Genomic DNA, 22,343 nt, shown 5'->3' with positions numbered 1-22,343 from the left:
GACAACTCCCAAAATTCTACTTCTGGGAGTAAGGAGACTGTCATTAACAGCACAGAGGACAAAGACAGCATCTGCCGTGGCAGGGAGGAAACAGCAGAAATTGTTTCTCTTTCCTCCACCAATGTAAGTGTCTTTACAACACTGGAAGAGCACCATTGATCCAACCTAAAGTATTTGTAACTGAAATTTTTAAAATTGCATTTTAAAATCATCCATTATTTAATGGGTGGGAGTTGCTTTAGAATACATATATTTATTAGGATGGGTAGCTGTGTTAGTATGTCTGTAGAAAAGAAAAGAGCAAGAATCCAGTAGCACCTATAATAAAATTTGTGGTAGGCTATGAGCTGTCATGAGTCGTGGTTTCTGAAGAAGTGAGCTGTGACCGTACCACAAATTTTGTTAGTCTTATAGGTGTTACTGGACTCTTGCATGTATTTATTAGTTATGTATTTTAAAAAGTTATATCCTGCACTCTCCATTATCTGTCCAAGGCAGCAAACAACATTTTTAAAATTTAGAATAAAAAATATAGTTATTAAAATAACTCAATAACTAAACTAACTAAAGCAGCAACAATATAATCAATCACCAGTATTTCAGAATATTAAGAAGTAAAACTAGTAATATAAAATCAACATTTTATATAATTTAATGTTTTTAATTTTCATTCATTTTTCTAAAATTTTTCTATACCACGTTATCAAAAGGCTCTTGCAGTGACTGACACACAGCAAGTTAAAATATTGCAGGATCAACTCAAGGGGTGAGGAGTGAATGACAAGGCAATAAAAAAAAATACAGAGACACCAAATTGAGTTAAGAAGGCCACATCTTTATTGATTGCAGCTTATGGAGCCTTTACACCACATAGGGCACAGATCCAAGCATCAGCAGACCTGCCTGCCAGTTGATGACCCCCTTGCCCCCTCAGCCCACCTGCTGAGGGACGGCACCATGAGATGACAGTCAGTGGGATTCTACGTGGGGCAAACCTGTGTGTGGATCCCCTGACACCTGGGAGTGAGCATGCCCTGACAGCCCCCAAGCCGGGCTTGCCCCTGCCATTCATCATCCCCAAGATCCGTAAACAGGATCCCCTTCTGTGGGGAAAGAGTGCACACAGGATGTTTCCACCGAAAAGAAGCCATGCCAGATACCAAAGCCTAAAGCCACTACCTAAAGCTGTGACAAAACTAGAGGAACCAACCAAGGAATTACAGAACTGAAAGGAGACCCAGATGTCTATCCAATTAGGAATAACCCAGCTAAATGCTATAAATTCAGAACCTAAGCCAAGGGAGGGATGGGTGGGAAGCAGGTTGCAAACGAATGCTGTGGGAGCCTGGCCGGCTCTTGAATTTATGCTTGACCAGTCAACCTCAATGGAGACACCTTCCCAGGTCTGCCAGCAGGGCCCACTGATTGGCTGGCTGGGCAGTTGAATTCTACTGGTTTCCATGTTGGTGTGAGTAGGTCACTGGGTGCAACCCAGGGCATGGGAAATGGTGGCCGCTTCATGTGCCATGAGGATGCAAGACAGAGCCAACCAGGTAAGGAAATGGAGACTGCTTTTCACCTACATATGGGGGCCTCAGGTAAGTCTTGGGCCAGGTCTTTAGGGAACATTTGAGATTAACTTGCTTGTTTTTAAGTTCCACTGATTTCAATTGGATTTAGGCAAACTCTTTTACATTGAATTATTTGGAATTTAAAAGTGTTGCGCTTTTCTTGATGGTCCTCACAAAAGCCACTAAAGCATGCAGATAATAATAACAACAACAACAACATTCGATTTATATACTGCCCCTCAGGACAACTTAATGACCACTCAGAGCAGTTTACAAAGCATGTCATCATTATTCCCACAACAAAACACCCTGTGAGGTGGGTGGGGCTGAGAGATCATAAAAATATAAATGCAATTGTAACTCCAGCTATCTGCCTGTGGTTTGACCAACTGCTGTTTTGATTCCAGGATCCATTTAAATCTATCAGTTGTCAGCTGTGATGGCTGTAACTGACCCCTGTATTTGGACAGGGTGCTCTACACCTCTGAATGCAAGTTGCTGGAGAGAAATGGCAGAGTAAGGCTTTTGCCTCTGTATTCCTTCTTTAGGCCTTCAAGTGCCCTTGTGGGTAACAGAATACTAGACTGCAGAGTTTTAGTCTGATCAAGCAAGAATCTCTTTATGTTTCTCTTTTATTACCTGTTATTATAAAGCATCTTCCCTTGTGGCATCAATGCCCCAGCATTCTTGAATGGATCTTTTACCTGTCTAAGGTGGAGAGCCTTTAATTATTCCTTTTTTTCCTTTGAAGCAAACCTGATTGCTCATTAAGTGAAGAAATTGTTATGCTCATTGTGGTGAAATGGCATGTCATGCTACATGTTTCTTTATGAATATTAAACCTTTGGCAAGTAAATGTTTAATTGGCATCCTTCTAATGGAAAGGCGGCAGCAGCGGCCAAGATACAGCCTAGCTGTACTGAAATGCCTTTGTGAGAAGGCCTATAGAGAAACATCACAAAAAGATGGAAACATATTTGGTCAACTAAGATTATTCTGTTTACCTTTTTAATCCAGTAACATATAAAGCCAAAATAACCTGCTACAAGATAGACCCAAACAAACATACAGCTCAGCTCAAACCAGTTCAACACATCATTAATAACTTGCAACCTATGCTGAAAAATGATACTCTTCTCTCACAAGCATTGGGAGGCAAACCTTTTCTTGCCCACAGACAGCCCCCTAATGTTAAAAAATTTCTCACCCACAATAATGTACTTCCTAACATGGACACCAACACTGGGACCAGGGCCTGCAATAAACCAAGATGCCAACTCTGTCCCCATATTCACTCTGACAATACAGTCACTGGACCTAATAACACCAGTTGTACCATCTCAGTTTCATTCATTTGTTCATCTTCCAATGTTATGTTTTGCTCTGAAGTGTCAGCAATGGCCTTCCACTCCCTACATTGGACTAGAAGGGTCAGTCCCTATGCAAAAGAATATAACATAAATCTGACATTAAAAAACACAACACTCAAAAACTAGTGGGAGAACATGGTAATCTTCTAGGACATTCCATTGCTGACCTAAAAGTGGCTGTTATCAAACAAAGAAGCTTCAAGGGTGGATTACAATGTGAGATTGATGAACTTGAGTTCATTTACAAGTTCAGAACAATGGAACCCCCAGGGCTGTATAGATACAGGATTCTTATTTCACTACATATGCTAATTTCTGCTCTAATCAAGCTGCATTATGTCTTTACAAACTGACCCCCTTCTTTGCTTCATCCCTCTGGGATATAAAGGCTCACGGGACTTTGACTCTTGAAAGCTTATACCTTGAAAATCTTGCTGGTCTCTAAGGTGCCACTGGACTCAAATGCTGTCCTATAGGGGGTTAAGTATTAGCCTTGGGAAGAAAGGATTTTGTTTATTTTATTTTTCCTTTGCTCTGTAGTCAGATAATTGTTACGTTTAATTTTTTTTGTTGTGGATTGGGAGATGTTGGTTCTCCTGCAGTTATATAAAAATGTAACTTGGCTCATCAATACCAAGATATAAACCAAGGTTTCCAGGTCTCCTGCTCTGGCAAGAGACCTCCCGTCTGCAACCCTGTCTTCCCATTGCTGCTCCTTTGGGTGGTGGGAGAAAATTTTTATTAAAATGATTGCATCACACATAGCAACCATCAAAATGACATCATGTCGTTTTAGAAATTGGCAGAAACTCTATGGTTTTACCATAGAGGAAGGGCTCCTGCCTCCCCCCTCAAGCTGTTTTTCAAAATAGTGACCAGGGGTGTCTCTGGTTTTGGTGCTCCGTGTGGAGTAAAATATCCTTCCCCTATGCAATTCTGACATGAGGAAATAGCTTGAGGGGAGAGGCAGGAACCCTTCCTCCCATTATGGAGGCATTCTGAAGCCATTTGTATTATCCTTTATTTGTAACAGCCATTCCACACAGCTGCTTTGTGGCTGCTGGGAACCCAAGCTGCATCTGCATATCCTCCTGGACTCAGTTAGTTAAAAAACGACATGTTTAGAGAGACCCTAAGCCTCAAGTCTTACTGGACTATACCTGGGAGTCAGTAGTAAAGCCAAGTATGCGTGTATTTTGTCTCGTGTGGTAAGACTCATAGTTGTAAGATAAAGGGGCCAATGTTCATGGACCCAGACTAGATACCTGACTCAAGATAAAGGCATGGCAACATGGGGAAATCCCATTGACCAATCAGGGCCCTCCAATGACATGTAAGGATGATGCTCTGCAGCTATGTCGTGCCCACCCCTCACTGCTGCCAGTACGTACCAGCTTCTCTTCAGAATTGAAACTGGGCTTAGTTAAACTAGTGCATAGAATGCCATGCCTTGGTTCTTTGGACTCTCACTTGCTCCTAAGCTAGGAACAAGTCTTATCATATCTCTAGAAATTCCTTCACTCTTTACCTTCCCATAATCTATTTCAACTCTGGACAAGGTAGGCCTAGTTCTTTACAGTGCTAAATTAATTACTTCCTGTTCACTCACAATGGCCCAGCATACCTATGAATGAATCAGTTCTTTCCCTGAGGAGAGAGAAAATATAAGTAAAGCTTTTATCTTGGCTGCAAAGGACTCTTTTTTGTTTTCTGAATTATAATTTTGTAATTGTGCGATGAATATTTTTCCGAATGTAATGAACAGTCATATTGCTGCAGTGGTAAGAGTGATGGACTAGGGTAGGGTTCCCCAGTGTGGTACCTGTGGGCCCCATTGCAGTCACAGACACCTTTCATGGTGCCTGTGGCGGAACGGGTGCTGGTTCTCAGTCCGGGCAACTGAGCCGTTGTCAATGGCCTGCTAGCCCCGCTATCCTCCTCCCACTGACCCTGGTGGCCGTGGCTCACACTCTCCATCACTGCCACCACTCACTGATTTGTACACTGCCTGACTGAGGGGCAGTGAGACCCCTCCAGCTGAATTTCCATGCTGGGAAGTGAATTACCCAATATTTGGTTGGGCCCTGGAGAATTGGCAACCCACCAATCAGTTTCTCCTGGGCTCCCTCCTTTCTTGTAGCGTGCCAAGTGGGGGAGGTTATGTAGTCAGAACACCACAAGGTTCTTTATATTCAAAAAGTATAATTTAATAACTATATTACAGAGCACTTGTACACAAAGCAGGTAAAGGCACAACACATAGGGGTAGACCTCCCCCCTTTTCAGAACTCATAGGGCAGAAAATTAAACTGAGGAGAACCGCTGTCTGCTTTCCCTATCACACTGTTCCCTACTTTACCTTAAGGGAGTGGTGGTCTCAGGGAAGGTTCCCCCTTTCTTTCCTTTCTGCTACCTCCCAGGCCCTCCACATGTAGGGCCTAGGCATCCGGGTTTCACCCAGCAGCAGGAGCCTCTCCTTCTTCAACCAAGAAGGCGACTGACTTCCCCTCCGGATCGGCTGGGTATTTCCGTGGAGGCTGCTCCACCCCTTATTTTTCCTGCATTTTCTTGGCCCGGGGCAGCTGGGAGCTGTAGTCCAGGAAGAAGGGCATCCCATACCAAGACTCCTGCAGGCCCCTCCCTGGCCCTACAGCCCATTAAACCTCATGGGGAACATTTTTTTTCTTTAAAACAGATTAACTGCTAGTAGCACTCATTTCACCCTTGGCAACCATTTCGATACAGTGCCCACCAAGTGTTTTTAGAAAGTGGATGGGGCCAGTTGAGGCTTTTGCTAAGCATGGCTTCCGATTGGCCATTAGAGATTTGGTTGGCTGTGCAGATTTTTAAAAACATTTATTTGATAGAAGCTGCTTCCACAACACAAGGATCTTCACATGTGACTGAAGATAAGCTGTAGCAGCCATTTTGTGCCTGGCTCTGCCTCCTGCAGCAGCTATTTTGTGGCTACGCCCACAGCACTGTGTCGGTGTTCCAAATGTATCTGCAGGCTCAAAACGTTTGGGAATTCTGGACTAGGGTCTGGGAGACCCAGGTTAAAATCTCCACCATGAAGATTGCCCGTCATTCTCTTTGACCAACCTTCAGTGCTATTGTGAGGATAAAACAGAAAAGCATGGAACAATGTACACCACCCTCCTTAAGCTCCTTTCAGGAAAGTCAGGATTAAAATATACTTGAAGAAGGAAGAAGGGAACGAGAAGGAGGAAGAAGAAATAAAAAATAATAAGTAGAGTAGTGTAATTAAAGTTTCTCACCTGGTTCTCACCAGAAACAGTGGAATGCACAACTGAACTGGAAGTTACCTAATGTAAGTGATTAAATAGAATAATGTAGGAAGACAGTTTAAAGGGGCAGGTGCAGGAGGAAACAGGAGATTCTGAAAAAAAGATTTCCTTCAAGTAAATCATCATCATGGGATATTGGCCATGTGGATGAGCACTGTCAATTTTTGAAGGGGAAATGTTGTGTGGAACCCACAATTTAAATTTTGCTTGCAGCTGAATGCAGGAAAGGAGTCTATCAGCAGCAAAAGGTTATCATTGGAAGTCACATTTAATATCTGAAAGCAGTGCCCATAGATTAAAAACTCGAGTGGGGGAGGTATATGGAGAAGGCATTCTTCCATTAACCGAGGACACAAAGCATTGGATCCAGGAATATAGTTTAAATTTAGAAATGCAGATTATTTGAAAATTGAAACCTGTAGATTCAGTTGTAGATTTGTTCCACGCCTAAACAACTGCACTGGATGCCAGGTAGGGTTGCCAGGTCCCCTGGAGCCCAAACCGGGGGTTTGCCAGGTCCCTTTACTCCCCCGGCGGGAGGTTGGGAGCCTGGCACTCACCTCGCTGCTCAGGGGGGGGGGGTCTTTCTGCATGCATGCACTCCCGGCTTGCACGATGACTTCGTTTCCAGACGTGGCATCATCGCGTGGGGGTCAAAGGCCGGCTGGAAGCGCTCCCGCACTCAAGGGCTGGATCAGACCCTGTGGGGCACGGTTCTCCCCCCAAAAGGGGCCCACTGTGGGTGCAGGAGCACGCGACTCAGGCATGCAGCATAGCTCGGGGCGCGCAGTGCAGCTTGGGATGTGCGTGCCACCGCTGGGGGGGGGCACACCGCCGCTCGGGAGGCATGTCCCCCACCAGCCCAAGTAAGTGGACGCAGGGGGTGGAAGGGTAGGAACAGGGAATAACCCTAATGCCAGGGGATGTGTGAGAAAGCAATCACATGCTTACTTGTGGGAAGGAGAGCACTCTCCTGTACTATAAGCTGTGGGGATTCTAGAAGGGCAGAAGCATGAGAATAGCCTTCTAATGTGCTCTGATATTTCTGGTTTGAGAGTCACTAGCTGTTGCTTAAAAATACTGTCTGCAATATTATTTTGTTGTTTATTTAAACATTTTTTGTTTAACGGAAACTTTACAATAGTATTTCAGTGAGGCAGCAATGGTTTGAAATATATTTAGACAACTACCATTATTGTACCATAAAGTAAATCCAATAATACAAGGCTTTATAAAATAGCTTATTTTTAACTAGATCAACGTATGTTTAGGCTAGCCAGATGACATCTGGGTCATCTGTCTCGTTTGGCTTCAAGATTCTTCCCACTAAGAGCCAAGAGTCTCACTAGCTTTATTAAATATATCCTATTTTGAGCTAAGTAGAAGCAGTCAGCTAAAACTAACACAGCATCTTTCCTTCTACACAACTTTTCAGAAATAAATTTCAGGTAGTTAGTTGTCACTTCACAACAACAGAGTAACTAGACATTTATGTGCTGAGAATGCTCTGTTGGACATGATATGGAGAAGAGCAGTTTTTAATAAATGTTTAAAACTCAGTTTCACAAATTTATTAATTTGCAACAAATCATCCCTGGGATCAGGCTGAAAAATTTAAATATTTTCATTCTATCCCATTGTAAAGCCTTTCAGCACATAACTCTTTAAAATATTTTTATTATTTTAAAGCAGAATAGTACACTATACCATTTTAAAAATGGATTTAGAAAAGTTTGAGCAACTGATTTTATCTTGGTAAAGGAGAGGGATAAGTAACCAAAAATGAACAGAAGTCACATATCTGCTAACATTTCATAGGTGAAAATAGGGACAATCCTGTTCATAAGTAAAGAGGGCAATGGTGAGTGTGGCACTCTGGCAGCTCAATGTGAGACAATGGTAAGGCCTACAAAATCCAGAATCAAACATGCCATGGGCGAAACCTAAAACTTCATTGCAAGCCCATAGGTCCAGATTCCCAAAGTAGTGAGGCAACAAAGAGACACCTATTATGTACAGACACACCTACTATGTTGCATTTATGACATTAAAATGACATTGGGCCTATTTTATAGCAGAAAAATACTGAAGCATAGCAAAAGGACTGTGAGTCAGACTACATGTCACAGTGGCCACAAGTCCAACCCATAGCCACTGATGCCATTTTAGAGGCAAATTTAGCTGTTTGGGTTACCAAATCCAGGTTGGGAAATTCCAGAAGTCTTTGGGGATGGAGTTTGGGAGGGCAGGCTTTGGGAAGGGGAGGACCTCAGTGGGATATAATGCCATATCCACTCTACAAAGCAACAATTTTCTCCAGGAGAACTGATCTCTGTCATCTGAAGATCAGTTGTAATTTTAGGAGATCTCCAAGGCCCCAGCTGGAGGTTGGCAACCCTACACGTGAGCCCAGTCCTGATCAAGGCTTCAGCATGGCTGCACCATGCAGTATTTCCCCTCCCCACACCGAAACAGTCATGGGTAGTGTTTTCAGTACTTGAAAAGATATGCAGAGAATGGTTTAGGGCGGCAATTATAAAGGGAATGGAACTGTGGAGTGTAACATTGTGTATAAGCATTTGTTTGCTTATACACAACGCTAGTTGTGTGTAAGCAACTAGTCTAGTAGTCTATGCTCTAGTACTCTATGCTTTTTTCCCAGATTTCTGTAATCCTAGTCCTATTACATTGTTTATTAGATGTTTCGTTTTATTAATTGCATTGACTTGCACTGTGTAATTGATCTTGAGTCTCAGTGAGAAAGGTGGACTACATATAAAGTGAATAAATAAATAAATTTTGTTTTAGTATTGTGTTCAAAATGCCTCAGATGGGTTTTCAACCTAAAGTTCTGAGGCAAGACTCCATCATTGAGAAATGTCCTTTTCCCTCTAGGATATATGACTAGACTTCTTTGGCTTTGTTTAAATCCAGTTTTCTCCAAGTCGTTGTAAATGGAAAACATGTAAGCACTGAAGTAGTGAGACCTGTGCTTATTTGCAGTTAACATCACTCTATACTCTTGAAACTTAGAAAGCTTTCGCAGAAGAACATTTATTTTCATGTTAGGATATTTTGCAACATCTCTAAGAAGAAAGTGAATAATCATGGCAAATGACTCCAAATTTCATTAGATCACTCAGTCCTGTTCACTTCTTCCCTGATATAACATTTTAAACTTTTAATAGTTGAAGATACCAGGGTTTGATGAACAGACAAAAGGAAAATTTATTTGAAATCTTAGTGTTGCAAAACAAGGTTTTGAATAATCAAAATAAGGACTTCCAACCCCGACTAATTTGGATCAGGTCTCCCATGTTTCCTATCTGTTTGTTTTTGTGCACCCAGCATAAGATGTTCTATATTTCTTAAGTCCAAGGCAAGCACTAAAGTGAATATTTCCTTTTTTATGTTATGAATCTGTGTTCCATCATACTATACAGCATAGCTATTGATTAATAACTGGACCTGTTTTGTTGTCTCGTTCTGTTCCTTCTATACTTTGCTATGACTTCCACTGGCATTAACTAGAGTAGGAGAATGAAGGACAGTCTTCATCCTGGTCTGCTGTTATCCTCACCTTGCATGGTGCAGAGGCTATTGCCACCAACACACACCGGCTGGACATGGAACATTGGGTGGTTAGGTACATGGGATAGATAGGTTTCTCAATAGACAGCCCAGCAGCAGGTGCATAGCTGTATGGGATAAGTGTATAGGATAGAGGGATGCATGGATACATTGAATACCTGTATTATATTGACAGGAGAGACAGATACTGTGTACAGGGATATTGGCGAGACAGGTGTATTGCATAAATATCTTGGTTGTCCCAGCATTAGACAGCTGGAAGGAAAGAACCAAGGGTGGGAGGTGGGGCTTGCCCCTAACATGTTGAAGTGGAGGCTCACGTGCTGGACATCAAGGTGGTGGAGGATGCCTTCCCCCTGGTCATGGAGGAGGCATCAGTTCCCTTAGGAAAGCGGATTGTGGGCAGACAGGTAGGTGCCCACGTGGGGTGCTGTGGGCTGCCCCCAGCATCACCCACCAGCCTGCCATCACGGATGTGGCAGCCTATTCAGCACCCAACAGAAGACGGCATTGCAGCGAAGGCTGATGCCATTGAGGGTCCCTCCAGCCAGACACGGTGGAGCCCGGAGGACAGCCCAAACTAAGAACCCTGGGTGATGGGATCCACCTTGAAGAAATGCGCAGACTTCTGCTGGAGACAATTGTCCACCCCTCCTGTGTCAAATTGGAGGCTGCCGCCAACATCACCCACTTTCCTGCCTTCATGGAAAGGACGGGAATTGCAGGACCCATTCCCCCCTTCTCAGAGGGAACAGCCAGTGCCGTTGATAGGGGGCACCGTGCTGTACAACCATATGTGCAACAGCTCCTGAGCTGTCTCTCATGCCCAGAAGCGGCTGTTGCAGATATCACCCACCTTCCTGCCTTTGCGGAAAGGACGTGATGGGCAGGACAAGTCATTGGGAAGGGTGGTAGTGGTTCCATCCAGAGAGGGAGAGGTTGAAAGAGGGAATGGGAACTTGTCAGGGAGAGGAGGACAAAGGCTTACCAGCCGCATTACGGAGCAGGACTGGGAAGACCCAAAAGCGGTGGCAGCTGACATGATCCACCTTCCTGCCTTCACAGAAAGGACAGGATGGACAGGACAGGAGAGGTCGTTGGGAAGGGTTGGAGTGGTTCCATCCAGAGAAGGAGAGGTTGAAAGCGGGACCAGGAACTTGTCAAGGAGAGGAGGACAAAGGGTTACCGGCCGCATTGTGGAGCAGGACCGGGAAGACCCAAACATTTGCACGCCATCATCCGAGAAACCCACTGAGCTTGGCTCCAGACCTTGGAGCAGCCCTGAGAACTGAGGGGGGCTAGAGTGGCACCCTACCACTCAGAGACACCTTTCCTGCACAGACAGGACAGGCACTAATAATAACCAGTGTGAGCCCTCATCCGAGATACCCACTGAGCTTGGCACCCGACTGTGGAAGCAGCCCCGGGAACTGAGGGGGGCTAGAGCATGACACCACCACTCACAAAGACCTGACCTGAGCAGCCTATGGGACAGGTAATAGCAATAAGTAACTTTGCTCTGGAGCCAGTCAGTGGGCTTGAGATCTTGAGGCCGCTGCAGAGGAGCTTTGCCTAGATTAGAACTACAGTAGACTGGGTTGGCTCAGAACCCAGCTAGGTCCAGGTCCAGGGAGGGATATTCAAGCAGGTGGAGGCTGACCTTAACAAAGGTCAATATGTCCACCAGGTCTGGGTGCAGACATGTGTGGTGGAGACGGAGGAGGTCTCCCAGGTGGGAGAACACCCGCTCGCTCTGCACGCTGGTGGGAGGACAAGACAGGATTTTGGTTACCATGATGGACAGGTCTGGCCATATGGCAGATTTACTCGCCCAATACTCTTAACAGGTTGGACTGGGGGAGCTCAGTGGGCTCTGCAAGGTATTCTCGCACCATGGCCCCTGCCGAGTGCTCCACAGCGAGAGACGCACCCTCTGTGCTGTGGCCAACCACACAGCCCACCGACGAGGCCCAGAGATCGAGTGGGTCTCTCCTGCCATGGCTCTCTTCCCACCTCCCCCCACCTCCTCCGCCGCTGCCTGCCTCTTGCCCCTGCCCAGTTCTGTCCTGCCTTCTCTGCCTGGAATCAGAGCACTGCTTTGTGGAGCTCCTTTTTCCAGAGCTGCATCTTGCCCTCCCACATGGCAATGCTGCCCTTCATATGGGAAGGGAGGCCATTTGGTACAGCACCTCGTGGCGCAGAGGATGCAAGCACTTGGCCACACATGCCTGCATCGTCCTCACAGAGTCCCTGACCCTGGGGAGCAGCTCTTGCTTGTGCTTGAGCTCCTTGGCCAGGAACTGGTCGAACCCGTAGATCAGGAAGATAACCTGACCCAGGCTGGCCTCATACGAGCACAAGAGCTCGGTGGCCTCCTTAAAGAGTTTCAACAACCGGGACATTTGAGCAAGGACTCTCCATTCTATGGAGCTGAGGCTGAGCTCCTCTCCCTTCCTCAGAACGTCCAACAATGACAGGATGTCCTGCAATGGGTTCTTCTGCTCCACCAGATGACTTATGTTGTAGATGGACTTCCATGTAAAAACTAACTATCCGGAGTAAGCATTATATTACCAAAGTATCAAACTTTTAATAATCAGTATAAAGTGCAAAAGTGCTCAGTGAAAATAGTCAATGTCATTCATCAATGCAGTTGTCAACAAGTCCAACTGGTGGAAAAATACAATATCAATTTTATACAGTCTCTAGAATGCACGCAGGCATTCAAAAGTAATTCCCAGAGAATTGTAGGCAACAGTCTCTGTAGCACACACCTGCAGTGGTCAGCATATAAATCAGCATTTAAATAGATCATGCCAAAATACAATGTCAATTTCATACAGTCTCTAGAATGCACGCAGACGTTCAAAAGCAATTTACAAATTGAATTGTAGGTACCAGTCTTTGTAGCATATGCCTGCAGAAGTCAGCATTTAGACCTGCATATAGACAAGCCACGCCTACGGGTTTTGCCAACATAGAGTCTCCACCCCGTTTCGTCCAATCACTTCTTCATAGGCAATATTAATTCATCACATTTCATTCACAAGCACACCACCATATTGGTTAGCTCAGGATGGTCTGACGCCGTGCAGGTCCTGATAGAGGAGGTGCTCGGGGTCTGACCAGTCTGACACGGGTGGGCAGGTCCTGATAGAGGTGGTGCTCAGGGTCCCCCCTCCCCTTGCCTCTGGAGCAGCTTGCGGGAAGAGTTGATGTTGCAGTTTGTGTAATCACAAAGTTCCCTCATCCCAGCTGTCCCTCGGCTTGCTCCCTAGCCTGAGAACATCCCTCATGACCAGGTGCAGCTTGTGCGCCATGCACACCAGGCCGGGAGGGATGCCTCTTTCAGGGCTGCCAACATGTTGCTTCCTGCATCCGTCACCATGAAACCACGGACAAACCCTTCCCCCCGCCGGCTGTCCACTCCCTCAGAGCGCCTTTATTGTGGTGGCGATGTTCTTCCCAGTATGAATATCATCCATCCCCTGGGTCTGGAGAAGAGCTACCCTGTAGCCCGCCCGGTGTCAAGCATGGCACCTGTTTTCGGGTGCCAGTTCTTGGCCTGGGGTGGCGGAGGTCCTCTGGTTGCCACCAGTGGACAGTGATGCCAAAGTAGCTGTGATGGCAGCCGCTCCAGAGGTCTGCTGTGAAGTGCACGATATGGCCTTTGGCAGCTGACAGTTCCCCGAGCACCATGTCTCACATAGACTGGTAGAGGGCAGGCAGGACTCAGTGCCCAACGGTGCACCGTGACGGCATGGAGAACTATGGGGCAAAATGCTGAAGCAGCCTGCGGAAGCCCACGCCCTCCACGGCAGATAGGGGGAATCCTTGTAGGGCAATCGTCTCCGCCACGATGCAAATGCCTGCCTTCTGAGCCCTTGACCTCACCCTTTTCAGCTGCACTATCCCCGACTCCGAGGGAACAGCCTCCACAAGGGCGGCTACCTAACCGTTCTGCTCCCACCAGCAGCAGCCTCGGGGAAGGCTTCTTGCTTGGGGTGGATTCCCGTGACCCTCCCACTGATCCCTGGTCAGAAGAGCTGGTAGCCCTCTTTCTCCCCCCGCTGGATGTTTCGCTGGGCAAGGATGGAGACCACAGGCTCAAGTGGTGTATCTTCAGGTGCCTACTCAGGACCGTCGATGACAGGTGCTTCGGGTCATTGCCTCTGTGCACCAGGCCATCGTAGACATGGCACCGCACCACACGGGGGTCATTCGGAAGGGCCTGAAAGTGCCTCCACACGGAGAGGTTGAAACATGGCCCACTAACTGTTCCAGTGGAAGGAGGACGAAGGGTTACAGGCTGCACTGCAGAGCTGGCACTGGAAGACGGAGTGAGGGGTGGACTGCAGACAGGGACAGCACCGAGAGTTTGGGATGGGGACAGGATGGATGTTTCATCGAACCCCAACCATTCCTCCACGGATCCCTCACCCTTCTCCTCAAAAAGATACCTTCTTCCCCCAGTGGCAAGACCTCTTTGGCCTTCTCCACAGCCTCCACAGGTGAATCTTGGGGAGCAGGAGTTTCTGCTGCCCCTGAGCCCCACCCAGTACTGCTTCCCATTGGGCAACTGGGACAATCTTTGCACTTCCCCCCACGACGACCCTTGGCCCCTGGCCGAAGCCTCATTGTGCCAGCAAACAAGAATTAAGGAGGAAAGAACAGGAGAGAACACTTTGAGCCCTCAGCCAAGGTGCCCACTGAGCTTGGACCCAGGGCCTGGCAGCAGCCCTGGAACCAGAGGGAAGGGCTAGAGCCCTAGCCCAGCACTCCCAGATACCTGACCAGATCAGGCACTAATAATAATCAATGTGAGCCCAAAGCCAAGGTGCCCACTGAGCTTGGACCCAGGGCCTGGCAGCAGCCCTGAAACCAGAGGGAAGGGCTAGAGCCCTAGCCCAGCACTCCCAGATACCTGACCAGATCGGGCGCTAATAATAATCACTGTGAGCCCTCAGCCAAGGTGCCCACTGAGCTTGGCCCCAGGACCTGGCAGCAGCCCTGGAATCAGAGGAGATAAATCTTTATCCCACCCACACAAACAATTCAATCTCCAATGCACTCTCCCTGTCTCTCTTCCCAAATGCTAGCAACAGCTGTCTCCCACTCCACTGCCTGCTGAAACTGAAAGCCAGAGCTTGGAGCACGCTTCCTTTTATAATCAGAGGTCCCATAGAGCAACGTAGGAGGTCTGTGGTTGGCAGTCAGAACTGCCTAACAGGGTTTGCAGGGATGAGATTGGAGTTCCCATGGCTAGAGAACACCCCCTCCCCCCTTCCTCCCCCCTGGTCCTTGCTCCCATGTAACCAATTTGGAGCTTCATACTTGGAAGGAAAACCTGCCCATCAAGCTAAGTTGGTCTTAGATTGGGGTTTCCAGGGCAACAGAAGGAGTGCAGACAGAGTTCAGGCAATCCCTGCCTCCATTGCCAAGGAAATTGATTGAAGGCGCCTGACTGTCTGGCTTCACAAACAGCAGATGAACACACAAACAAGGTTTGCAACGACCACTTGTTGGTTTAAAATTGCACCTCACAAACAGCTTGCTCGCAAACAGCTGTTCGGGTTGTTCGTGGCTTTTTTTCGTTTGTATTGCTGTTTGTGCCCACCTCTATGAGAAAGAGTTACTAAAAGAAACCATGCAGTGTTTTAATTAATACTGTGAGGTTACAAAACATCCCCGCTTGCACACATTATCATGTTTCAGTTTAATTCCCAGTTCACTAGGCATGTGATGTGATCTGCAAGGTGCCTTACCATTCTCCTATTCTTGCCAACTGGACAAGGAGGCTGATCAAGCTTGTGTGAGCTGCTGTATATGACCAGTAGACTGCAATCAGCCTGATGGGTCAGAAATTGTGCAGAGTTGAGATACGGGGAGAGTATTCATTGTACAAGGGAAGCTCAGTTAATGATGTTCTACCTCTTTCTTTTCCAGGTACACAGAAACAAGAAGTGGTATGCAAGAGGCTGGATGACAGTTCTATAGTACAGAACAACTACTGTGATCCTGACAGCAAGCCACCAGAAAATCAAAGAGCCTGCAACTCTGAGCCTTGCCCACCTGAGTAAGTACCTCTTACTTGAGGTAGTGTATTTGTTACTAATCCTAATCCATGTGTGTTTGTTTATATTCCTGTATAGGAAAAATGGTGTGTGGGGGAAGGGGGATTGTTTTTTTTTTTAATAAGATTTTTTATTTTTAATTTCTAACATAAAAAACTACAAAAAACTACAAAAATATAAAGGAAAAAAGGGGATTGGGGAAAAGGGAAGAGCAACATATAAACAGAAAACACACACTACATCTACATGTCTTGTATTCCCTTCATACTGCATTTTTTCTTTAAAGTTAACTTTCTAATATGCTATCAGATTGGTAGATTTTATAAAATACAGACTACATTCAGGATCAGGTCTTCTCCCCCCCCCCCCCCGCGTCTCGGTCTCAGTTCTCTCTGCGCAGCTACAATAGCTGCGCTCGTTCCCTCCTCCCCCCCCCCACTCTCCCCTTCAGACTTTGGACTTTCTTCTTGCTGAAACTCCTGATGGTTAAACAAAAAGTCTCTCAGCTGTACTTCCGATGTTATCTTGTAGGTTTGATCCTTGTATCTGAACCAGATGCCTTCCAGAAACAACCATTTGTATTTTACTTCACATTTCCTCAGGAAAGCCGCAAGTCTTTTATACTTAAATCTTCTTTTACGAGCCAAAAATGGAACGTCCTTCAATAGCTTAACCTTATTGCCCAGATAGTCCAAGTCCACATTATACGAATTATATAAGATGGTGTCCCGAGTCTTCTTAGATGAAAAGTCAATAATAATCTCGCGAGGCAGCTGACGCTTCATTGCATATTTTGAAGATGTCCGACGGACTTCCAGAATATCGCTTTTTAACTCTTCTTTAGTTGCCTTTGCGAATGACGCCAAAAGTTCCGACACCAAATCTTTTAAATTTTCACTTTGCTCCTCTTTTACATTCTGAAGACGCAGTACCGTTTGGGCACGGTCCACTTGTAATCCTATTATTTGATTCTCCAAGAGCTTCACTTCTTTACTTGTTGCTTTCATGAGTACTACGTTTTCACGTGCAGACTGCTCTGCTCTAGACGCTGTTTCTTTAATGGTTTTCACTTCACTTTCCACTGAATCAACCTTTTGCCCCATTTCATTTAACTTCGCTACAAAGGGCTGCATAGCTTCAAAGACCGCTCGTCTGACCATCTCTTCCAGGGTTTCCCCCTTCCCCTGTAACATCGCCATCACCGATTTACTCATCGCAGGGCTCTGCTTTTTCGTCACCATCTTAGGGGGGGGCGCCAGCTAAGTTCCGAAACTCCATGAAGGGGAAGAAATCCGCGCCTTCTTAGCTTCAACTCCCACCAATCCTTTGCATACGCTTAGAAATCAGAAGGGATTCGCTTTCGTACAGGTTTTCACCTTAAATCTGCTTATTGCCGTTCTCCATGGCCCGGCGGCACACGATGTGCTGCGCAAGTCTGCCGGCCTCCGTTGGAGCAAACGGGCAATTTACCCCCTGCATTGCTTTCAGGGGGTTCTTCCCGCCGCGCTCCAGACCCTGACTCCCTCACTGGGAGTCCTGGGGGTTAACCCTCGCAGGTCAACTGCCCAGTCAGGCTGCTCGGACGTTTCCTCCCGGACCTGCGGAGAGGAGCGTCCGACATGGCCGGGAAAACGAAACCGAATCGGGGAAGGGGGATTGTGATGTCAAAATATAGCCAGTTGCTAGATGTAAGTGCAGAGAGAGAAGTACAGATCCAACTGTAGAATAGAAACCAAATGGAAATATTTTTTTTGAAAACTCAGTGTTTTTTGAACTCTTAGATTGTTTGTATATTGTGTGTTCAATTATATATCTCTTTATTAATTTGTTAAATAATATTTTTATTCTTCTTGCAGATGGTTTATAGGAGATTGGTCAGAATGCAGTAAGACCTGTGATGGTGGAATGAGAATGCGAACAGTCCTATGTATCAGGAAAATTGGACCTTCTGAAGAGGAGACCCTAGAGAGCACTCACTGCTTAACACATCGACCTATTGAAAAAGAATCTTGTAACAACCAATCTTGTCCCCCACAGTGGGTTGCTTTGGATTGGTCAGAAGTGAGTAAATTCACAATATCAAATTTCATAGACATCAATATGTCTCATTTATTGGCCATGTCTAGTTCTCTACATGATTCTAAATCAAGCATTTCTTTGTGAAATATGTTTAAGAGTTAGAACTGAGGTAGATTTAGATAACCTTATCAGTGCAGCAGCCAGCTTTAATAGGTCACAGTAGTTCTCCTTGTTTCTGATGTTTTCTAAAATATCTGAAAACTGGCAACATGACGACTTCCATCATTGCTCATTTCCACACATGGAAGAGATTTTCATCCATGGAACATGACTTCTTTGCCTCCCCCAAATACCCCTTGAAATGCTGCACCTTCCTTCACTGTCTCTTCTGTAGGTGCATTTTGAATTTTTCCAATCATTTATTACCATTTTTCTTGAAATTATACTCCCAAAATGTAGGTGCTAGAGGGCAGGTCTAATCAATGTTAGAGGTACAGGACTTTTCCACACACTTGACTTATTCCTGATTTTCTTAGCAACCAATCTCCAAGCATTGGAATCAGTTTGGATATATTTCTTCTATACATCTGCTCTTTTTTTGCTATTGTGGAGACAGTTTATTTTATTCATCATGTGCCTTAAATAATCCAGATTTTCATGTGAGTGTGCTGTCGTCATCAGTGGCATCAATACTGATATGAGCACACACACTTTTTTATTTGTTTGTGCATGCTTATAATGTTATATCAATATAAAGGCTGTTTTTTTAAAAAAAAAAGATCAAAATGAAGTCATGCATCGGGAAGCCTAAACGGGGAGCAGCTCCACCATCCATACCTGTCTTCCCACCCCACCCCACCCGCCATAGTCCAAGCCAGAGAGCCTGACCTGGGCTGTCCCAGAGCCAGGAGGGCAGAGGCTGGCACTGGCAGGGCAAACCAAACTCTGTTGGGATGGAGCCCAGAAAAGCAGAGGCTATGTGCTTTTCAAACCATGCTCCTTTTTCTGGTACCAGAAGTGGCTACCCACCCTCCCTTGGGCCCACGAGTCTTCTGTGTTCTAAAAAAAATCATTTTCATAGTCTACTGTTTTAAAAATATATATAACAGATGCTTTGAATTCCCAGCTTTCATTTTTTTTAAAAGTAAGTCTCTAGCCCCTTCTCCTGTAGAGATAGAAGGAATGAGCTAGAGACTTTTTTAAAAAAAATAAAAGCTGGGAATTCAGAGAATCTGCTGCATTTATTGTTACAATGGTAGGTCAATATAACACTATGAAAATGAAAAAAAGGTAGCAAACAAAACCAGGAGAGGAGAAGGAAGTTGGGGAGAGGAGTGGTTCGATAAGATCTAACCATCAAAAAGTGGGTTGGAGATGGGTGGGAGTGGGCAGGACAACACATTACATATGGGGGGGGGGATCAACTCAGCTTCCAGAAAAAGATTTGGTAAAAGTGGCGTCCAATGAACTGCGGGGGGGAGGGGACTTGAAGAAAAATCCCCCAAAACAAGCAAAAACTAAAACCATGTGGAAATTGGAATAAATTGAAGCAGTATGAGGCAGAACCAATGGAAAAAAACCTGTGTGGAAAACCCCACCATCAGGCAGTGTAATACTATTGCTTTCAGAAACCTGGAAACAATGGTTCCAGGGCTTGCCATGACAGCAAAAGCTTAGGCAGAAGGGATAATCAACAAAGTTCTTTTCAGCTGCAGAAATAAATCATTTCAATTTAGAATGGACTGCATTCAGACAGGAAATAAACTGGTTTGTTGAAACCATCTTTTTTTTTTACACAATAGTTAGTGCCATCCTAATGGGCTTAGTTTAAGGGCTTAGTCTAATAGGCTGTAACAGTACCATCCTAAACACAGTTACACCCATCTGAGTTCATTAAAATCAATGGTTTAACTCTAGGACTGCACAGCAAGTCTACCAGACATAAGTAATAGACTGCTGTATATCAATCTCCATCTATTGCTTGCTTGTTTTCCTTCTTCCAAGCAGAATCCCTGGATGTTATCCTGAGCTTGCTTCAATTACCAGGATGCTGGCAAAGCATCACTATTGGTCAGCTGCAGTAAGTGGAAGGGAAAACCTACTGCAAGCAAGGCCTCCTTTTCCTCTCTCTTCCAGTCTCCTCTTCCTCTTTCCCTTTCTGAGCTGTGGCTTAGAGGTATAGCATTTGTTTGGCATGGGGGTGTGCAAAAAAAAATGTAAATGCAGTTTGGTAATTCCAAACTGGGAGAGGAAATGTGGTAATCCCAGCCTGGTGGTCCCCCAGCTGGCCCTCCCTGATGCTGGTTGTCCCACCCCCAACCTGAAGGTCATCAAGTTGCCACCAGTGTGCAGTAAGTGAGAAGTATGCATGCTGCAACTGAGGTCAGGTCCAGATGTCTGATGTGAAGTGCACACTTCTCCCAGTGGTTCAAGTCAGTTGTGCCTCCACGTACTTCTTAGTAGCCCTTTAAAGGGAGGGCACCAAAGTCCTGCTCAGCGTGATGTGAACCAAGGGCATTTACCAAGGACAGACTACTTGGAGCAGCCCTCAGAAGTCAAAATCCTCATCTACGGAAAAGGGCTGCCCGCTTACGGCAATCATCTTGGTGATCTCCAGAGTAATGAGCCTCAATGCCATATGGATTCCCCCCTCCTGGCATACTAGTGCCATGCACATCAAATATCTCCATTAAAGATGCTTTAATGCTTAAAGGGCATCCCTTCCCTACAGCAGACCTGGGGGAGAAAGTGCCAGAGGTGGTCATGGTACAACCCCCCTGTGGGCTTGCAGGCAGCCGTGAGGTGTTAGTCTTTCTCTCCTCCCAAAAAAGTATCACCTGGTGGTGTTTCCTCAAGTGGTTTCTGAGGCTGGACATTGAGAGATGATCCACATCTTTCCCTTGACTGACCTAGGCCCTACTGTGCTGGCACTATGCATAGTAGAGGTTCTCCATCCTTTGGAAATGCTGCCAGACATTGGTGGAGAAGGGATGCCCATTCCGCCCTGCACCTGCAGGCACCCCAGGAGATGCCTCTTGTGAGGTGCTTGGGCCAGACACATCATGTCTAGGGGGGACAGAAGAAGGTGGCTGTGGGCTAAGAGGTTGAGATGTGGGGGTTAGCACTTCTACAAGCCATACTTCCTCTTCCACCATCATCTCCTCCTGCCTTGCTTGCTGCTGGCCTCAGAGGAAACTCAGGAAAGCTCACCAGCAATGGGCCTCTCGAACATGATAGGCAGTTTTTCCAACATGCTTGGCAGCCACCTTTCCAAACCCCCACTTTCACTAGTGAAGAGAAGAACTCCCTCTGCAGGTGTGTGCATGCAGTGTGCGGACTGGCCTGCTTGGCATCTCAGACCCCAGTGGTGATGAGGGGGGCTGATGGTCCTCCCCCTGCAAATGGGCAAGACCCTGTGTCCCACCTCGTTTGCTTCACTGCCATGTGAGAGGGGGCTAGGTGGGATGGGGCAGCATGAGATGGCAGGGAATCAACGCCCCCCTCCCCGCTCCATTCTGGGTCCAAGCCACCTAATGGGGCAGAGGTGCCTGGTGGATCCTCAGGGCTACCACTTCCTTGGCAGCCCAGGGCTGGGAAGCATCCCTAGGGATGTGCCATGGGGCTGCCACAGGGGTTGGGGGAGCTGCTGTCAGCTGCAAAGAGGCAGGGAGGAACCAGTTGTTCGGCATAGACTTCATTGAACTGCCAACAGTGAAGAGGTTGTTTGGCTATGTGTTGCCAACTTCCCTTGGCTGGGATGGGAACTGCACCTATTTGTGCAGCAGTCAAAGCCACAAGAGCCATTCCTCATGGTGCCGTCTCAGGAGCTGCTTGGGGAGCGGCTCCATGAGCAAGGCTCAGATGGCAGCCAGGAAGGCTCATCGGGGCTTGAACAGCCATGATTCCTAGCCTCCCTGATGGGTTGTGACCTTCCTGAAAGGGAAACAGACACATTTGTGGCGAGGGGCCAAGCCTCGCACAGGCCATGGCTAACTAGCACTCTGCCCCTTGGACTGCCCCCTGGCCCACCAGCTCAGGGATTTACACCCCAGTTACATCTGCAGCCAGGTGCCATGCTGAGCACTGGCAAAGGACCGGGGAAGATTACAAAGAGCATGTCAATATTATCAACACCTAGAATATTCAATGAACAAAATACAATATGATCCGCAGCTAGGACATACACTGAACATATATAATACGGTATGGTTTCCAGAAATTTGAAAACAAGCATAAATCCAAAAACAGATGAAACATTTCTGAAAGAAAGCATAAGTAATTAAACGTAACATCTTTAACAAAATGAAAACTACCCAGTAGGAGCATATCTATATCAGTAGTCAACATCCAGTAGAATATTCTACAGTCCCTGTTCCTTTAATTATATTAAATAATGGATTAATGATATTA

At 46.1% G+C, this 22,343-nt stretch overlaps 1 protein-coding gene across 1 annotated transcript in view; it reads left to right on the top strand.

Annotated features, from left to right (window-relative positions):
- ADAMTS6 (ADAM metallopeptidase with thrombospondin type 1 motif 6) overlaps window positions 1-22,343 on the top strand; it is a 275,919-nt gene that overhangs the window by 239,453 nt on the left and 14,123 nt on the right. The window contains exons 20-21 of the mRNA XM_054986105.1: window positions 15,787-15,916; window positions 17,771-17,975. Coding sequence (XP_054842080.1) covers window positions 15,787-15,916; window positions 17,771-17,975 — 335 coding nt within the window. The remainder of the gene's footprint in view (window positions 1-15,786; window positions 15,917-17,770; window positions 17,976-22,343) is intronic.

The sequence above is a fragment of the Eublepharis macularius genome, chromosome 8 (assembly GCF_028583425.1).
Source record: "Eublepharis macularius isolate TG4126 chromosome 8, MPM_Emac_v1.0, whole genome shotgun sequence".
NCBI classification, from domain to species: Eukaryota; Metazoa; Chordata; class Lepidosauria; order Squamata; family Eublepharidae; genus Eublepharis; species Eublepharis macularius.
Note: the sequence above shows the minus strand (reverse complement) of the source record. Positions and strands in the feature narration are given on the sequence as shown.